The sequence below is a fragment of the Pseudochaenichthys georgianus genome, chromosome 22, assembly GCF_902827115.2.
Source record: "Pseudochaenichthys georgianus chromosome 22, fPseGeo1.2, whole genome shotgun sequence".
NCBI lineage: Eukaryota > Metazoa > Chordata > Actinopteri > Perciformes > Channichthyidae > Pseudochaenichthys > Pseudochaenichthys georgianus.
Genome location: NC_047524.1, coordinates 11,025,568 through 11,044,693, shown reverse-complemented (window position 1 = coordinate 11,044,693; position 19,126 = coordinate 11,025,568). Strand labels below are relative to the sequence as shown.

Genomic DNA, 19,126 nt, shown 5'->3' with positions numbered 1-19,126 from the left:
CGACTGATGCCTGGTGCTGATAAGCTTTTACGATATGTTTTGCTGTACCTCCTCTACGCTCCCCAGGGTTCCAGGTCTACAGGGTAAAGGAGATTATAGCTCTCCAGCCAGCCAGCCTCTTGTGTAACACGGGGCTGGGTGGCAGATTGCTGAGCTGGCGATTCTCTTGCTAATTGGATGACTTTGCAACCTCTGGCACTGTACTAAAAAGTATTGCTTATCAGGACCCAAAGTTGCTAAGTAAACTCAGAGACCAAGTGTTATATCTAGTTTAGCTCAAAATAAAAAGTAGAAAAAGTAGAAAATTGTTGAAAGTAGAGCAAAACCTTATATTTTTTTAATCAAACATTAGCTCAAACAGAACACAAGCCTAACCTGGTCAAGTTTCTTCTGACAGTTTCTACCCCCCCCCTCCCTCTTTCTCACCAACTCTCCCCCCTGTCCCATATCACTCACTGTGTTGCCCTGCCAGTCTATACAGGAAGTGGGAACTTTATCTGGGCAGCTGGCACTGATAAGATACCGCAGGAGGGGTCATGCTTGGGTGAATGAGCAGGTATCAGTGGGGGAAGTCATCAACGCTAATCAACGCTATGCATCTCTCGTGGAACAGATGCTAGGTCAGCCATTACAAGCCAATGACAAACAGGCAGAAAAACAGGCTGCAGACACCCGCTTACAGATGCATGCCATGTTCATACACATACACCCGTATCACTTTACACGCATTGGATGGCTGCCAACACACATAGAATAGTGCAGCCTCTGAGAGGGAATTCCAAACAAATCTGGTGTTTGGTTTTTGAAATCCGAAAACACACGCAGGGACCATTGACAATCTGCCAACACACAACCGCACACACACCTTGGTTGATGTCCTCAATGGCCCGACGTATGCCCCGGTCAAAAGCACGAGCGTCAGCAGGGCTCTGGAAAGTCAGTCCAAACTTCTTGTTGTTGATCCTCCAGTGGTGGAAGATGGGGTTGACCTTGTTGTATATTACGTCTTTCTGCAGGACACACTCCAGCACCACCTGATAAAACACAGTGTCAGATTGAAACCAGGCTTATTAGTAATATTTTTGTCAAGCCGGAGTTGTTTAAATGTGTCTCATTCAATTACTCCACATTGACATGAGTAAGAGAAGAGAGAGAAAGAGATTGAGGCTTGCATCAAGAACTGCACATAACTCAAGGGTGTCTAAAAATAGAGAAGAAAAATCATTCTAAACCCAATCATTTCACATACTCCTTTGGATCATTTGTAAAACACATTCTAAATGGTGGGGTTCTCATTACAGATGAAGATAAAAAGTTGGAAAGCAGTGGTGGTGGCTGAATGGGGGGGGGGAATGTTTTGGAGCCAGGCAGCCCAAGTGTGTGGCGTGGAGAGACTGTGTTTCCAAAGCCTATTATTAATCAGAGCTACTGGGCTGCCTCCCGGCCTTCCTTTAGGCAGATTAAATGAAATGAGAGACGGCCATTACAGTCTTTGAGGTTTTTTACAGACGTGCACGAGAGGTGGCTTGTAGGGTGTGAATGTGTGAGCGTGCGCATTGGTAATTTGCGTGAGAGAATGCGTGAGCACAGGAGCTGGTGTGATGAAAAGCTCAATGACCCGAGCGCTACACTTTGCATCTTCGCAGTGCAAATGCCTCGTCAAAAACCAATACTGGTGTAGTGAAAGCAGGTGGCAACGTTCCTCGTTGTTTCGGACAACAGTCAACGTGCACACCTTAAGAGGTTGATACCTCGTGGCAGCTGTACGAGAGTTTGGTGATATGCGATACGCGTGTCATAGAGGGTGTACACAGGTCTACATTTCATTCGGAACGTCCAAGTGCGAGATGAAGCAGGGCCAAAAGGTTAAGCCTGTGTGTTTACCCAAAGCCAGTGGATGAGGGGAGTAAAGAAGAGAGGGATGGATGTGAGGAGGATCGGGTGGGGGGGGGGGGCCTCTGGGGCTGATTGTGGAGGCGAGACTGAATGGAGCCGGAGCAGGTAAGGTGAGCGCACAGCGAGGCCAGCAGAGGAGGAAGTATCACAGTTGCATGGAAGGACGATACTTAACACCGCATTCCACACTGTGCTCAGAGAAAAGAGAGGAGGAGGAGCCAGATACGGAGCAGAGGCTGGAGATGTTAGGAGGAGGAGAGGGACGGAGACAGACGGAGGTGAGACGTGCCGAGAGTAGTGAAGAGATAGCGTGAGAGCGGAAAAGGGGGAAGATAGAGCGACTACGTTGACATGCATAGAAGAAAGAAACCAGGCTAGAATCTCGGAACACTGCCTCTGCCATCTTGTAGTTATAAGATGTCTCGGAAACAACGCTCAAAATTAAAAGGATATATTTTAATATGAACTATCTTAGAATAAAGAAATGTGTTTTGAGCATTTACAAGGCAGAACTATAGATATAAAACATGAAAAATGGCTTGTAATAATATTTAAGCACTGCGTTTTCAAGGTTTATCAAGAAGCATTGGTTGAAATAGATACATGTTTTTCCATACACCCAAGACTTTAAGATAATAAAGCATATTTTGCTAGCAAAGATAAGTTAAACAATCAAATGACAAGGTTTAACAGTAGAAATAAACATCTGTATCAGGTGTGCCCCTGCCTCTGGGAAAGGCCTTTTAGAGTAGGCCCAGACTACACCACATTCACGGCTTTATCAATCAAAGGGACGCACAGACGATCGACGTCAGAAAACGAGGTGAAAGCTCAGCCAGCGATTTGTCATAATCCGAGAGCCAGTGTGGTAAGTAATCATCAACCAATTAGATCTGTAGTTTTTAAGAGAGTCAGAGAATGGGAGTAGAGGAGAGAGGGACCAGGGAGAAGGGAGGGGGCACGGAGAAGAGTGATTGGTAGCTATATGGAGAGCCAGCTGAGTCATCACCAGTACACTCTGTGCCGCATCACTGCGCTTATAGACAGATCCCCTCCACCTCTCCCGTCTATCTGGCTCCACCTCTGTTTCCTGCTCTTTGACTACACACATCTCTTTCCCCGATTCCTCTCATATCTTATGCACCCCAATCACCTCATTTCTTCCAGCCAGCATCACTCCTTTTGTGATTTCAAAATAACTGCATCTCTGATCCGTTTCGTCCTGTATCTAGCTCAAGTTCCTATCAGGCATGGCAGATGTCATTGTGCCTATTCTGGTCTGTCCATTTCTGGCTGATTTGAAATCACTGAAGTCTATCCCTTAAGAGAAAAACATATCTTTAACATGAAGCAGGATTTCCCTTTTCTGCTCTTTAAAATGTAACAAACCACAGTGTCATCGACAGGTTTTCGTAAGACTACAGTAGATGGACATGTTTATGAATCTATAGTAGGACATATTAGAGTATGGGGGTCTGTCCCGGTCTACGTAATTAGACGAAACAGCCCTCTAAACATTCAAAGACTCTTCCCCATCTAATTCTTTTCCACATCACTTGCACAACATAATTGGGGTCTTTCATTTACCTCAAAACACTGATGTTATGGTTTCAGACAATACTGTGGTAACAAGCGCCGTTTCTTCCGCAAAAAGTCAACGTGCTCTTATGTGGTTTTCTCTGTTGCTGTTGATTTCATTCCGCACTGTGCCTATGCTCCTCTGATGCCCTCAGACTGTCGGTAGCACTGTAGTTGACGCCAACACCATGGCACTGGGTGGCATCCCGACAGACCTACATATGGTTGGGTGTTTGTTGTGGTGGCTGGGGGTAGACTCTGGCGTTGATAGGGGTGTTTTTACCACATCCCAGAGCAGTCGCCGGGGTCTCTGAGCAATGTCTATACCCTGTCTGAACAACAGCATTCCCGTCACACCCTTTCCTGTGCCACACACACACACACTTGGATAGCAACGTACAAACACAAACATGTCGTAAACACAAACATGTCGTAAACACGAAGCGCGTATAAAATGTGCTCGGTGAAAAAAGATAAAGAAGGTGATTTAGACGCCGTACTGCAAGAAGCTTCTAATGTTAGATTGTCAGGAGCCACCAGACTCTGAGCATCATGGTGGCCGCATCGTCTCCTGACATCTGACAGACAGTTCTCTCTCTCTGTCACACAAACACAGATTTACAGTCTCATTACCACAGACCGGGATTAACCCAGAGCATCTACTGGCTCTGTTTTAGATCTACGACACAGAATGAGTTTGTGACAAGAAGATCATGAGCTTTACAGAAACTACAGCAAAAGCTATAATAATAATAATAATAATAATAATAATAATAATAATAATAATAATAATGGGTTCCATTTATAAAGCACTTCATATTTGAATTCAAATCCCGAAGTGCTACAAGTAGTGAGCATGAACAGTATAAATAAACATTACACAACACGGTAGAATTAATAAAAAAGCAATAAAAAAAAGAATAAAAAAAAAAAAAAAAAGATAAGGATTAAAGCGAAGCAGCGTACAATGGGATCTTTCGAAGCCTCATTGTTATTTCTGAGAATAACCGAATGACCACACACTCTGCAGCTTACCCGTATGTTTACTATGGTGCCAAAATATTGGAAATGAAATGGAAAAATTCTAACTATTTACAGTGTTAGCAAGTAGTCACTTCTAATAACGCCTCTGTTATTTTGAATGTAAATGTTAATAATTCAAATTTGGTAAATGATTATAGGGCCTACATATTGTGTTATATGGATAATTATTTTGTTGATTTAAAATCGGCCAAAAAAGAGCAATACACTTGATGAGCAGTTGATTCAAAGATAACTGTTTTACAAAAAATATGATATATGTTATTTGTGTGAATATTTTTCAAGTAAAATTCCAAATATTTGCTAGTGCCAGCTTTTGTTGTTCTTTTTGTCATATATGATAATTAAGTATAATTGTTTATTGCAGCCATAGTTCAAGAAAACCCAGCTTGTTAAAACAAAGCATTATATTTCTATATACATTTTGAAATGTATTTATTTTTCATAGGTTTATAAAACAAGCTATATCTGAAAATGCTTTTTCCTTATCCCTAACTACATTAACTTTAGCACACGATTGATGATTTTTTATTTTGTTAGAATAACCAGGAACATGTTTTTTTGACTTAATTAATTCGACCATACAGCCGCCTTTACATTACACATCAAGTAAAAGGAAATGCTCATAAAAAGGGTAGACAAATTCTTGTGTACTCATGGAAAACCAGAGTGAGTGTGAATGTCCAGCCCCTATTCCATCATTTAGCTTCTTTTCCAAGCCCTTTGTGCGTTTTCCCACATTCTCTTCTCCTGAGTAATCTGCCCTTCTCCTGATGATATCATCATGCATCACAGCATCAAGCTCCTATTTTCAGATACCTGCGCCATGGAGGAAAGCCAAATAACCACTTCCTGTGTGTGAGTGTGTGAATGAGTATGTGTGAGGGAGACAGAGGGTGGGGGGTCTAGCAAAGGGGGGCTCAGGATGATCTCATCCAAGAAAATGCACCATCTCTGGTTTTTGCACCTGAGTGTGCATGACAGAGTGGGGATGATTAAATACCCAAGAATGTAAACACACAAACTAGCTGGTTAAATAAATGGTATTAACATGAACTTATGAAGTGTTGCATAACTTATATGTTTCTCCATTATGAATGCACGTTCCCTTACCGATTTGTCTTTGAGCCTCTCGCCCTTGATGTGATATTCCACAGCGGTGGGGCTGGGGCTGGGGCTAGGACTAGAAGTGGAGCTACACGGGCTGAGGTTGCTGCTGCTGCTGCCTCCGCTGCCTCCACTGTGGATGCTGCTGCTGTCCTCCGCCCGGCTGACCTTATAGACGGTGACACAGCTAAGGCCTCCGCCCGCCAGGGGAAGCCACCCACCACTGGAGTCATCCCGAGTCATGACCACTGCTCTCACACGCGCATAACTGTCACTGTGGAGGAGAGGAAGGAAGTAGGACAAGGAGAGGGGAAGGAGCAGAAAGAAAAACAATGCTTTTAGTGAACGTAATCAGTAGCAATCAACATTTCAACATTTTCAGCTGGCTTTTTATCACTCTTCTCTGGTGACCTTTTATAGCACGATTAAAAACATCATCAAAAGTAGACAGCTTACATTAAATATCAGCCCACATAGTTCAGTTTAACTGCAGCATTAACAAGTTGTAGTACATGTACACAAAAGTGTTTGTAAACGTGAAGTAAGGAACACACCACAAAGACATACAGACAACATAAAGTTAGGAAATGGGTCTGAAGTGTACACACCAAGTTATAAAGTTTACAAAATCACATCAGAACAACCCTGTTCATTTGGCTAAATAACTCAAGGAAACTACTGGGGAATCTGGGTTGTGTCAAAAGCTACTACTAGCTATCGTAAAATCTATAGGCCAACTAAAAAAAGAATGTGAAGGTGCAAAGTCCAGTATTAAAAATTGGGTGGAATGGTTATTTGGTTTAAGTGCATGATAGAGCAGACAACTGGATAAGATTTCTAAAGTCTGATCAGTGTATGTTTAACCCAGGTCCGAGGGTGACTGACCATGTGGACGAGTTCAGGCTGTGGTTGCTGCTGGTTTCCAACCTTTCCCCTAAGCAGGTGGTTTCAAACGACACAACGAATGACAGGGGCTCCACATCAACATCTTTGCTTTCTTTTTGACGCTAATACTGCCGTCTCACTTCGTTCCCTTTAAATGCTTTGAATCCCAGCATATTACATAAATGATCTACTTGTTTTTATAGAAAACATGGAAAAGGGCTGGACTGCCAGAATAATAATAATGCAGATATAAAAGGTTTGTAGAAAGGAATCAAAACTCATTGTATTGCTGTATTGATCCCAGCATGTCAGTAGACTATCATCTGATGACACCCTCCATTTCACGCCATAGTTTTATACTGACTATTATAAAAGACATTATAGACATTTTACCTCTACATCTATTTATCCCCAATACAATTGTCCCTTCCCGCCTCCTTTGACTCTCTGTCCCTTCTCTTCAGAGTCCGATGTTTCCCTGATTATATAACACAGTTGGGCCACCGGAAATGACAAGGGTCAGGGTGTGCTGAGGGCAGCATTTTGCAGAAACTTCTGGTAACATATTAAAGGCTGTGGAAGATCTGAGCGCGGATAGAAACGGGCGAAGAGAGGGAAGAATGTGCTGCCGGATGTGTTCCTGTGACACATTGCTCTCTGGCCGACGTCCAGGTTGACCAATGAAGGGGACGTCACAGGGTCTGAAACGTTTCCTAAAGAATTTCTTCTCTGATGATGGCCAAATAGAAAACAGTGAATAAGGGAGACAACAAGTAGCTGCTCTTAAAACAGCTGTGTTCTCCCACTTACTGCCTTTCCTCTCTTAATCTACTCCATAAGGCTAACCTTTGCCCTGCTGCCTTCCACACCCTTGGCAAACATCAATGCCCAGGTTATTGGTTATTAATTAATCCAAGAGCCAGTGAGCATACAACCTGAAGCTATTTTGTCTGTTCATGTGAAGCTTTGATATCCTTGCACATGGTAATAGTTGACTAAAGTTCCTTCAAAAGGATTGATGAGCATGATGAATATGGACAACTCAATAATAGCTGAATAAATCAAAGACCACACATTTTATTCTGGCTAATTCATGTCTGGTCAGACAAACAGATAAAAGTATAATAGTATTTTTAAGACATAAGACAAATGTACTTCACTGCAATTTCTTTAATATACGTTAAAAAAAAATACATACAGTATGCTACTTGTCCAACACTAAACAGCAAACCAACACACTTATGAGATAGAAAATATATTTTAGCATTTAGCAACTGAAGAGACATATACTTACCTCAGGAATTGGTACAGACCAAAGATAGAGCGAAAAATAATCAATGTTGAGCTACATGCATTAGGTGGCAGAAACAGAACTTGTAACAACTGTTTGCTAACAGGTTCGCAATATTAAATATAAAGTTGATAATGAGTCAATAGAACATTTATCCTTTTCATTTACTTACATTGAAGGATGATTAATCAAATATGAATTGACTTGAAAATGATATGCCCTTAGTCCAATACTCTTACTATCTGGAAAATGGTTCGATGAGAATGACATTTAATTGATAAGTCAGAAAAGCTTAGCCGGCTTGCTATTACATGTTTTTAGTTATACTAAAAACAGATAAGAGGCTTAGTGAGGATGCAAGTCTTTTACTTTATATTAATGTTATATAATAAGTATAATAGTAAATATAATGTCACCCTAAATCAAGTTTTTTTCCTTCTATTTCCAATGAAATACTGAATTAAGCAACTATTTTGCTAATCGAATAAACATAGGCAACAAAAAGAAAGAACGGAAAGAAGTGCTAGACAATAACAGTTGCAGACTTTATGAAATGACCAACAATACGGATTCATACTAAATGCTAAAGCTAAACAGTAACTGGTCGTGGGAAACTGACAGAAAAATATCACCACAACTTACTTCCCCCTTGCACCTACCAAGAAACACCCTTTCTGGTTACACCTCATAACAGCGTCACAGAAGTAGTGCTTAACCTTACACAAGAACCCCTGCCACAGCCGGAAAATGCATTTTGAGCATTATAACGGGCAGTAAAAGAGGGAAATACTGCTGCTGTTACACCCCGCTATGGCCCCCAATAAAGGATGCGGGTGATGGGTGCAGGAGGGGCTGTCAGTCAGACGGGGGTCCCTGGGGGGGACAGAAGGCAGGCGGTGGTGTCGCTCAGCCATGACCAGGGCACAATGACCAGGGCCTGACCCTTCAGACCTACCATCACACACATGCCAGCAACCATGACACTCACAGGGAGGGGGGCTGGGCCCAGAGAGGAAGTTAAGTGGACTGTGTGTACGTGCATTTTTGCATCTTGCTGAAAAACCCTAGCAACCTCGTTTTGAGAATAACTGTACCTAAAACTACTGAAGGTGAATAGTCAATAATAATTTAAAATGTCTTGTGAAACCTTCAGACCAACCACTCAAAGATCAACAAGCAACTAAACTATAGATCCATTTAATAAAATCTTTAAGACGGGGGAATACAAAGGTTACATCCGCTCCTCTTTTTCCCCTCACATAAAGAATCTTTCCTTCCTTGTTGTAAAAACAGTCAGTGGTCCAAAAGGATATTTGAGTGCAACCTGCTGCAACACACATACACAGTACACACAGTTCAGAGTGGGACGGTGGAGACAAAGGCTGCCTTCCACGCCCCTCGCTGGGAGCACACAGTCGACTGGACACACAATTGAGAGCGGAAGCAGATCAGCTGGCCTGGGCCTGAGAGAGGCGGGGGGGAGGGGGAGATAGAGAGAAAGGAGCCCCCCATTTCAAATTATTCCAAGTTATTCTGCTGGATGACTGACTTCATTTCCGACCAAAAGCAGGAGAGAAACACAGAGGGAGGGGTGAGAGAGTAACGGAGGCCTGTGGGGAGAGGAGGAGGAGGAGGCTGTGGATGGGGACAGGGTGGAGACCAAGGTGACAGTCAACAGCTCCCAGCCACATTTGAATATGGCCTTTTTCTAGTCACAAAAAAGGATGTGCAAAGGCTTTTATGGCATCTATATAATAAGAGTTATGCGGTATCTTACTATTTAAAACCTTATTTGAAGTGAGAACAAAGTGCCAACAAAACACCATGACTTAAAGCGGAGTTAAGCCTACATGTAAAGAATATATTTGAAGAGAAGAGAAGGCGTGATGAGGGAGCACGTGCAGAGCAGGCAGGCCTGGGCCTCGAGGCCGGCTGCTCCAGTGTGTGGTGGAGAAGGGGGATCCTGGGACAACCATTTCCTAAGTTGACAAAGTGGCCGTTTGTCTGCTGCTCCGGCCCATGGCTCACTGGGCTCCAGCATGCCATCATGCTTTGCTCCTGTCTCAGCCTTGGGCTTCCCACCCCAGAGGGGAGTGGTGGTGGAGGGGAGTGGAGGGTATGAGGGGGGTATTGAGAGACAGACAGAAGGGAGAGAAGAAGGGAAGGAGGAGAAGGAAGAAGAGGAGAAGTGCAGGAGGAGAGGAGAGAGAGAAAGGATGTGGCCTGAGCCCTGGGTGCTGGCCAAGTCACCCTCCCTTTCCTCCGCTCAGTCTCCCCCTTCTACCCAACCCCTCCCCGGCTGCCTCTTTCTACACAATGGCCGCTTCTCTGCTGAAATTTCACGTTATTGGATCCCGGGCCTGGAGTTTTGTCCTCCCACAATGTCCAGGCAGCGGAGCATGCTGCAGGGGAGACACACTCTGCAAGCTAAAAGCTGGAAAACCATTCCTCCTTTCATTAGCATCAGAAAAGGGGAGAAACCCCCCCCTCAACCTCTTTTTTTCCATCGCCCCTTTTCCTCCCCATCTCTACCCTGTATCAAAACCGAAGGAAGGCTGTCAAGCTCGGTCAAGCTCCACTAGTCCACTTTGGTTTGTTGGACTTCCGGGGGAATCATTAAAATATCATTGGGAAAATAAACACAAGCTACTTATCCCAATCCGATTCTATAGATTATCCTCCAAAGGGAAAGCAATCGCTAGGAAAGTAGAGGGGGGAACGGAAGATGGTGTGAAAAGCTACTCAAGTGTGTGGCCATCTTTCACAGCTGTTATCTCTGAGAAAGTATGCTACTTTTACATTTGCTCAACAACTTTGTCCTTTAATAAAACGCAAGATGCCTCCATGTAGTCAGTTTAGATCAACTCTAAGGTTTGTAGATATAACATGAAGAAAAGCAACATTTGAATGCAGTCAAGAGTTTATAAAAAAACTTTTTTCACCACAAACTAAATTCTAGAGTAACTTGGCAACTTTGACTTGGCTAAAGTTGTAAGTGGATAAAGTGGTACAGTTTCCTTCACTGCGTTCACGCCTCATTGAAGAAATAAATAACACACAATCTGGGAATCGACCGTCGATTCCAGCAGTGCATCTAATCTGAACGGTGCAAACTAGCTGGCCAATTAGCCATGGTTCAAATCCCCCAAATAACCAGTGGCAAACTCAAGGGCACGGACATACACAAAACAAACACCAACATGACCCAACATGGATGCAGAGCAAATTATAACACAAGGCCCAAACAAGACACTTTTGAAGGGGCTGTCTGTTAGCCATTAATACAAAAAAAAGAACTAATAATGGGACAATGCCTACAGAAACACCAACAGGCAGCCAGCATCACAAGCCTGCTACATTAGCTGCAGTGAAAACCAATACGTTGGCTATAGAAAGAGACATTTGCCCTATCTCCTCTCAACACCTCAGGCTGCTGGTGAGTCATCCCGCTCACAAGAACATTCAGCTTAGCTACCAACTGACTCAGAAAAAAAAAACAGAACAAGCCTGCTCTGCACTTCGTAGTGAATCTACACTTCACATTTACCACCATCCTTTCACAGAAATACCACCTAGTATGACAGCAGATGAACTGATCACAGTCACTTCTGGTAGCACCCGTCACAGATAGCATATAGTGGATCAAATTAGCCTGTAACCCAAACCAAAGAGACCGAAAACAGCAAATGAGTGTCAAAACTGCTCACTCCGACAGCGTTGCTACCATTGATTTTCTAACCAACCCCTCTATTACTGGATTGGGCCTGCAACCCCAACAACAATGTTCTAGGTGCCGCTGCGCTGCGGCACTATACATCACAAGAATTCCATATGTGTATGAAATGCCAAAAAACTATTCTGAAACATCAATCTAAGCCACATATTGAGATGATCTTAATTTGAACTGCAAGCATATGGAAAATTAAAACCTTGCGCTTGCCATTACCAAAAAGAAAAATAAGAGGAACCGCAGAATTCGACTGGTGCGTCTCTGGTCTCCTTTGATGTGAGTGTAGTCCCAAGGGACCCTAAGCATCTACTCGTCATACTTACCAAGAGGCAAGCAGAGAGAACAAGGCAGCCGTCTGGTTATGGGACGATCCATCAATAGAGCTCAGCCCCAACTTGGGAAGAATAAACCACCAGACCATGATGACGGCCCATGGTTGTAAGGATAAACTGCTATGACAAGTTGTTAACTATCACAGCATGCCCTGTTGATGGGTAAAACATAACATAAGTATCATATCAGAAACCAACTTATTACTCTATCTTGAAAGTCCATTTGATTCACATTAAATCAGCTTTCCATAAAACCTCTGTCTCAAAGGTTTGTTAAAAGTCAAGAAACTTAAAATAAGCCATAAACACCTGTTTCAGACTCTGAATATTTCCACTAGACAGGAACAAATATATTCAAAAGATAAGGGAAAATAAAAATATATGTTCTTAAAGGCCTCCAAATGTAAATCAATGTAATCGCTCAATATTTTATTTATTGGATAACATAAAGCTATGGTTTCCCGAAATTCACTCAAATAGGATCCAGGCTTATCTCCCAGGCACATGCCAAATGTTCCCAGAGAAATAAACACACAAGTGTGTGCACCAACACACACAGAACCCCCTTCCTGTTTTCAAAGTGTTTGGAAACTCAATCAAAGACACAAGGTTTAGGATTTACATCTGTGCCCTTTTATGTCTGTGGCCTCGCAGGAAAGAACCATCTCAGCCCAGCTGCAGCAAAGAGCTCACAACAAGGCCCAGCCTTCATGCTCCTGCATGCAGCACAACTGAAAACAATATCCACAGCTAAAAGCACTTCTTAGAGCCATTGAGATATGGTCTGTGAACATCAGAGGCTCTGCTTGACAAGAAATAAAGACAAGCCGTGCTATCAGGATGTTGTGATGGCGACACAAAATAATCAGAACGTTTTTTTTAGTCTAGGCCTACATACAGAGCAAAACACCACACCGGGTCTTTGTCTTGGAAATAAGAAATTATGATTGAATTATGTTCAAAACACACTGCTGACATTTATGCTTGCTCTTAAAATACTTGAAGAGGAAATGAAAATTATAAGAGGGAAGTGGCTCGGGTTTAAAATACACAGGATCCAGGCCTAAATCTGGCCACGGAATGGAACAGTCCACCACTATACAAGGCCTGTTCAGTTTGTTGGCTTGTCTCAGTTACAGACAGTCCAAGCCCTCTGGTTATACAGAGGATCATTGTCATTAATCACACAAACAATACGACAGCAACAGACACCGGGGCATAAATATTCTGTACACAAAATAACTTTTAGGATTGTACAACTCTTCAGTCTACGTAAATCAGGTGAAACTGAGTGAGATTAATATACACTTTACATTCTACAATGGCCTGTGTGTAATATATCTTAGTCATACATCTACGTCAAATAAAATGTGAGAACATGCCTAGCAACCAGGAAGGTAAACTGCTGTTACAAGCGCCCTTATGTATATTTGTCAAATAACACATTTTTGTAGTCTCCACCGCAGTCACAAGCGACACTTCCTCAAAAGAATACAGAAGCAAAACTAAAGATGTGTTCAGCTCAGCAGACTTTGTCGAATGTAAGATAATGTCTGTAGTTAAGACTAGGCCAGCTAGTAAAGCTTAGTGTCCATGGAGGTCATAACCAACAACTGGCAATAACCCCAAATAATATCATCTATAAAAATGGTCCAGGAAATTATTTAGCTTAACATAAGGGCCACAGGATATAGGCAATTACCCAGGCCATAAAGCACTAACCCTAACAGCTGAAGTAGCTGTCTCCCTTTGTCGTTTCAGGACATGATGGGGGTTGTTTAGGAGGAATGTGTTTGGAAAGCTCTGCAACAGGAATGGGAGTGCAAAACAGCCCTCAGGTGATAAGATCACGACACCCACATTGGCAGATAAAACGCTGAGCTGTCAAATCAATTACACAGATAGGAAGAGGACACAGAGAGGAATCACCTGACTGGCAACAGACAATACCACCAAACTGCAGGAATCTAAAACAATGAGGCCATACCCTAGCTGTTATACGTTCAGAGAAACATAGAGGCATCTGGCCTGCACTGACAAAAATGTATTCATTTGACAAATTCTAGCAAAAAAGTCTGGAGGCCCATACAAACTAAAATTATCAGCAGTTTTATTTTCTTATTGTACTGATTAATGAGGACAATGCAGCCTCTATTTGTCTAATTATAACCTACTTCATGTTTTGAAAAGGAAACTGCAGTTTAAAATATCAGAATTGTGATTTTTTTTTTGGCTTAACACAGAATAAGATGTCATTTCTAACAACAAGGTGTTCATGTATACAATGACGTTGTGAAAGAAATATCTAGAGTACACAGATAAAAGGTACCAGTACAGTGCACCTCAACAGACAAATGCTTCGGTTCAGATAAATATTTTAGATAAGCGTGACATTCAGCAGAGATGCAGCTTGCACTATACTTTCATACATCTCCCACTACTCCCAGCATAACCATAGCCCTTGACTGAAAAATTCACATTGGCCTTATATCACACTAACAACACACCCGAGAGCAGACGCAAACCAAAATCTGACAGGGCTTTATGTGCAGTCTTGTCATTTCAGCCTTGTGAACATAGTTGCACCAAGGCCAAGTAACATGTTCTCAGCATAGGGTGTGCTGGGAGCACTCCAGCTCGGCTTACCACCCATCATTCAGACAAAACCACTTCAGGACCATCTCGTCACATACTTGGTGGAGATTTTCAAATGAAATGTTCATGATGCAATACAAACTACAAACAATTGCCATTTAAGAAAAGACTGATTTTCTTTTACAATTTGGCAAATGACTCATCAAAGACCTATATTTATCTTGAAGAGTGCACAATGTCACAATGTAAAAAGGAACACACAACTGTGAAAGACATTTTGATTTGAAAAAGATCCTTGATGCTTAAAATATCTTATTTTTGTGAATAGCTGTTATTAGAAAGAGCATATTAAAATGGACAATATCTTCGGTAAAAACAAACAACTTACAGACAACGCTCTGTATTCTGTTCACTTCAACACTATGAATCATCGGGTCAGAAAGGTGGTGTAATCATAGCAACAATGTTTGGATCGCTTCGCCATCTTAGCTGTTGCCATCATGCAGTGTGGAACAAATGCAGCATACTGTATCTTGCACATTACTGATGATCTGTAGCCGATGTAGTTCCCAAAGCAGGGCCTGGTGGTCCTGAGATCCCACCAAATCTAGGAATGCTTCCATTTCTCAGTCATTTCTCTCATTACGCTTAACTGGATGACAAAATGTTTTCAAAATGAGATATTTCACCGTTCCTACTAGCATCAATAATGCTAGGTTGTGACACAATTTAAGCTAAATCTGATTAACAGTAAAAAAAAAAATCAGCTTATATTAATTAACCTAAACCAATGTGTAGTTAATTAAAGGTGAATTATTATCTATTTGGTGTGGATTCATATGAGGAAAAAGAGCTCTATGACATATGTTACATAAAACACACTAGTGTAGTTCAAGGACAAAGCCTGCACACATTAAATCAATCAACCTCATTTATGCCACATAGATGGAAAGGGGGAAAACATGGGTGTGTTTCGAACAGTAAAACATGACACTGTAAATGGCTGAACAGGGGCATATGACTTCCTCTGTGACAAATACATTATCAAAGAAAATCCTCAGAGATAGTGTACAAGCATCGGTTAAATAACGCACGCATCTGAAATAAAAGGCGAGAAGAGAAGCACTGGTGTTTATATGTTAGTTATTGAACAGTAAATGCAGGAAATGTGATCATTGTGTGATCGTCGGTGCAATGCGAAACAGTGTACAGTGCTGTGAATGGGCAGGCAGGTACTTTATGAATGGAGGAGATCATGTGACCGCAGCACCTCCCGAAGCAGATATTTCTCACTGACTGTCAACAAGCGCACACAAGGGATCAGTCCATTAAAACAATACCAAAATGCGAATACAAATGGGCGCGACGTGTACCAAAACACCTCATGTGCATTTTACAACAGATCCCCGTACGTTGTGTGGATTTGGTTGTGAATGTGACGGCTTTTTAATGCGTTTTTATGAATGGAGATTGTGATATGTAAATGAGTGTGATTGAGAAAAAAAAAATGGCATCTTCAGCCTTTCAACGTTGACATTGCCGCAATCGACTCGAAGGGTTTTCATTATAAAAAAAAAAGGCTGAACGGAAATACAAAACATGAATTGCACGATGCTTATCGATGCTTATATTCTAAAAATCATGGCGGACAACAGAAACATACACATCTAGGCTGTGAATGTAACGCTTTCTAATGCTGATGTAACGCTACTGATCAGACATGTAAAATCATATTTAGACTGGATTATTGCTGTGTACGTCTATAACGAGTGATCCCTCATAAACTGTCATATAACTGCCAATCTATAAAGCCATAATACATATCATGGGCATATAATGTTAAATAAATGATGTGCAGGCAATTGATAATATGCCTTTATATACAAAGCCCAAATACGAAGCATTATAGCAACCACGTTCATAAAACCAACATTATTAAGAATGAGATGGGTTTTTTTTTCACAATGGGCCTATGCATCTGCCTGTCAGACACTGTTCTTGTGAGACTCATGTGTAGCTTTCTATTAACATACATAACAATCAGACAAATATATTATAAGTATGTGCTTCGTATTGCTTATAATAGTAAAGTAAGGCGATAAAATAGCAGCTTCGCTCGGGTTAGAAATGTCATTGGGAACTGGTAGTGGATAGCTTATCGAGTAAAGCGTGTGTTAACATCTAAAGATAATTAAGTACTTATCGTTGCAGCTGTACATGTAAATGGAAAAATGTGTATAAGCAGTACTCACTCGTTGTTTGGATTTGTTGAATCTTCACTCATTTTTTCCTCACGGGGATCCAAATCCTAGCAATAGCATCGACGACGCAGTGACGGCGGGATAAAATACCACAAATATCACCATTTTCCGTCACATATAGAAATTACCCCCTATTTTGGATAGTAAGTAAAGGATGTAGAATGGGGCATGCCTGTGTAAGCGTCCCTTGAAAGCCAAGAGGAGCTAGCTTTATGTTAGCTTCGCTGCCTGGAACTAACGTTAAATCGCGAGGAGGAATGACAACCGTTGATTCATTTTATCCTCCCTGGAAGTAAAATCCGACCACAACAAATGAGCCATCGGGATCATCCTCTTCAACAAGCACAGTTCCCCGCTTTGCAAAAAATGCGATTAGATCCTCAAAAAATGTTGCAGGCTTTAACGTTTGGCAGGTTATTTATGGCTGACTGTCGAGCATCCATTCGCCAACTTCGGCTCCAGGACAACACTTGAAAAAGCGGAGCGTTGCTCCGTCAACGTGTCCGAGTAATTTGCAGTAAAGGCATCCAAAGCCAAAAAAAGGGTTCAACTGTTTTCGATATGAATACTGACGGCGTAAAGCAAAAGCACCTAGACTTGAAATTTCCTTGAGAAGTTGGTGGACATCTGCTTTAATCGAACTCCATTTTCAACTCGGGGGGAATGAAACATCGGAAAACTGGGCGGATGTGTCGACCCTCGCTTGAGAAAATTAGATCCTTCCGCGACGTAGTAAAACACAACACTCTTGCGATAAAATACGCTCAACTAGCACACAATATATTGGTTTTAGTTAAAGAGAAACATATATAGTACTCAACCGCGTCCCCTTTTAGCAATATGCAGTGCATACTGTGTGTTTCTTTCCAAAGTTGACCTAAAGTAGTCCCCGCACTTCCCAAAAGAAGTTTCCCTTCAATCACGCATTGATACAAGAGGGAAGCGTCTGTGTGATAGCACGCACAGTAGAAAATAATCTGGAGGAAGGACTTGGACTGACACAAACTCGGCCATTAACAATTTCTGTTGTTTTCTTTCAATAAAACAGTCACCATGATAGACCCTCCCCGAACCATTTAAACCATCTTAATTGTGGCTAAATGCTTGCAATGCACATTATAACGACTCCTGCAGCACATGGAATTAAATTAGATCCTCCTTCAGATTAAAGCCTATTCAGTATTTTCTGTTATCTGTTTTTACTATTATTCAATCATGATGTTCACAAGCAGAGCTTCAAGACAGAAAGAAAAATTTAGGAAATGCATATCTCAAAATGAGAATATGTTTTGAAACACATGTATCTCTAACCTATTCTGAGGGCTAGTTTGCAAATTGCAGCATGGTATTGTGGAGTAATGCAATAGAAATAATGGTAACGATATTAACCTCTATCAGCCACAGACAGGGGTTTTGATAAAGTCAAAGCTGCCCCTCCTTGCACCCCAAACATCCCCCCAGGCAGCTGGAACACCCTCCAAAATAAAACACCCTCAGAGGCTACCAGAAAAATCCACGTGTGCACCTATGAATCTTATTTGCAAATGTGTTCAAAGCCTTGCAGAGCGAATCGGTAGCATGGTTGCGTAAGACTTAAATGCTATTGGATTTCTGTGCTGTGTGGAATGGCAAGAGATCAGGCTAAATGATTCTGCCTGGTTGTCATAGTGACAGCATGTTGTGTGAGAAGTTTCTTTGTGTTTCTCTGGCTTTCATACAGCTTGTGCCACAGTCTTATGTTGCAGCCATATAAAACACCCCTGTCACTGTATATAGATAGCCTGTGCACACAGGACCCCCACATGTGCAGCCGTGACACATATTGTGCACTTCCTTTGGTATTGGTGCTCCTAGTACTAGACTCCTGGTACTAGGATGGGTTAAATGCAGAGGCCACATTTCACTGTGTGTGCTGTGTGCTCTGCATGCGTGACCATTAAAGAGGGTTTCAACCCTCCCAATTCTTCTTCATTTGATTAGATTTCCTGCCTGACGTGTGTGCTCCTGGTGACTGCCAAAGGTGAAATGACTCCATGGATTGTTTCTCACCAACACACGTCATTTAAATGTGTAAGAATGGATTTATCTATAAACAAAAGTATGCATTTCTAAAAAGTCTCACATTGCACAATCATGTAACAGTTGACTGTCTCTGTCCACATTTTATTAATGCCACTTGTCTTCACTTCTTCTTTTTTGAATCGGGTTACCATGGCCAGGATCAAGCTCACAAGTCCAGATAAAGTGTCCCTTGTTTCAGATAGAGCAGAAAAGGCAATGACCATGCATTTTTTCCCACTAGCATGCCTGTATCCTTTAGAGTATTCAGAGTTCAGGAAGTCAGCCTCTTTCTCATCTCACAAATGTGGATGGCCCTAGTGTGCATTTCCTGTGTTTTTCACACACTGAA

The 19,126-nt window shown here is 41.9% G+C and overlaps 1 protein-coding gene across 2 annotated transcripts in view; it reads right to left on the bottom strand.

Moving 5' to 3' along the window:
• spred1 (sprouty related EVH1 domain containing 1) overlaps window positions 1-17,598 on the bottom strand; it is a 31,035-nt gene extending 13,437 nt beyond the window's left edge. Inside the window, exons 1-3 of one of the 2 annotated variants that reach the window (XM_034111017.2) lie at window positions 16,708-17,598; window positions 5,629-5,896; window positions 866-1,034 (exon numbers count right to left, since the gene is read on the bottom strand). In XM_034111017.2, coding sequence (XP_033966908.1) covers window positions 866-1,034; window positions 5,629-5,896; window positions 16,708-16,739 — 469 coding nt within the window. In that variant the 5' untranslated portion in view covers window positions 16,740-17,598. The remainder of the gene's footprint in view (window positions 1-865; window positions 1,035-5,628; window positions 5,897-16,707) is intronic. The other variant, XM_034111016.2, reaches the window with a different exon arrangement.
• Between the last annotated feature and the right edge of the window lie 1,528 nt (window positions 17,599-19,126).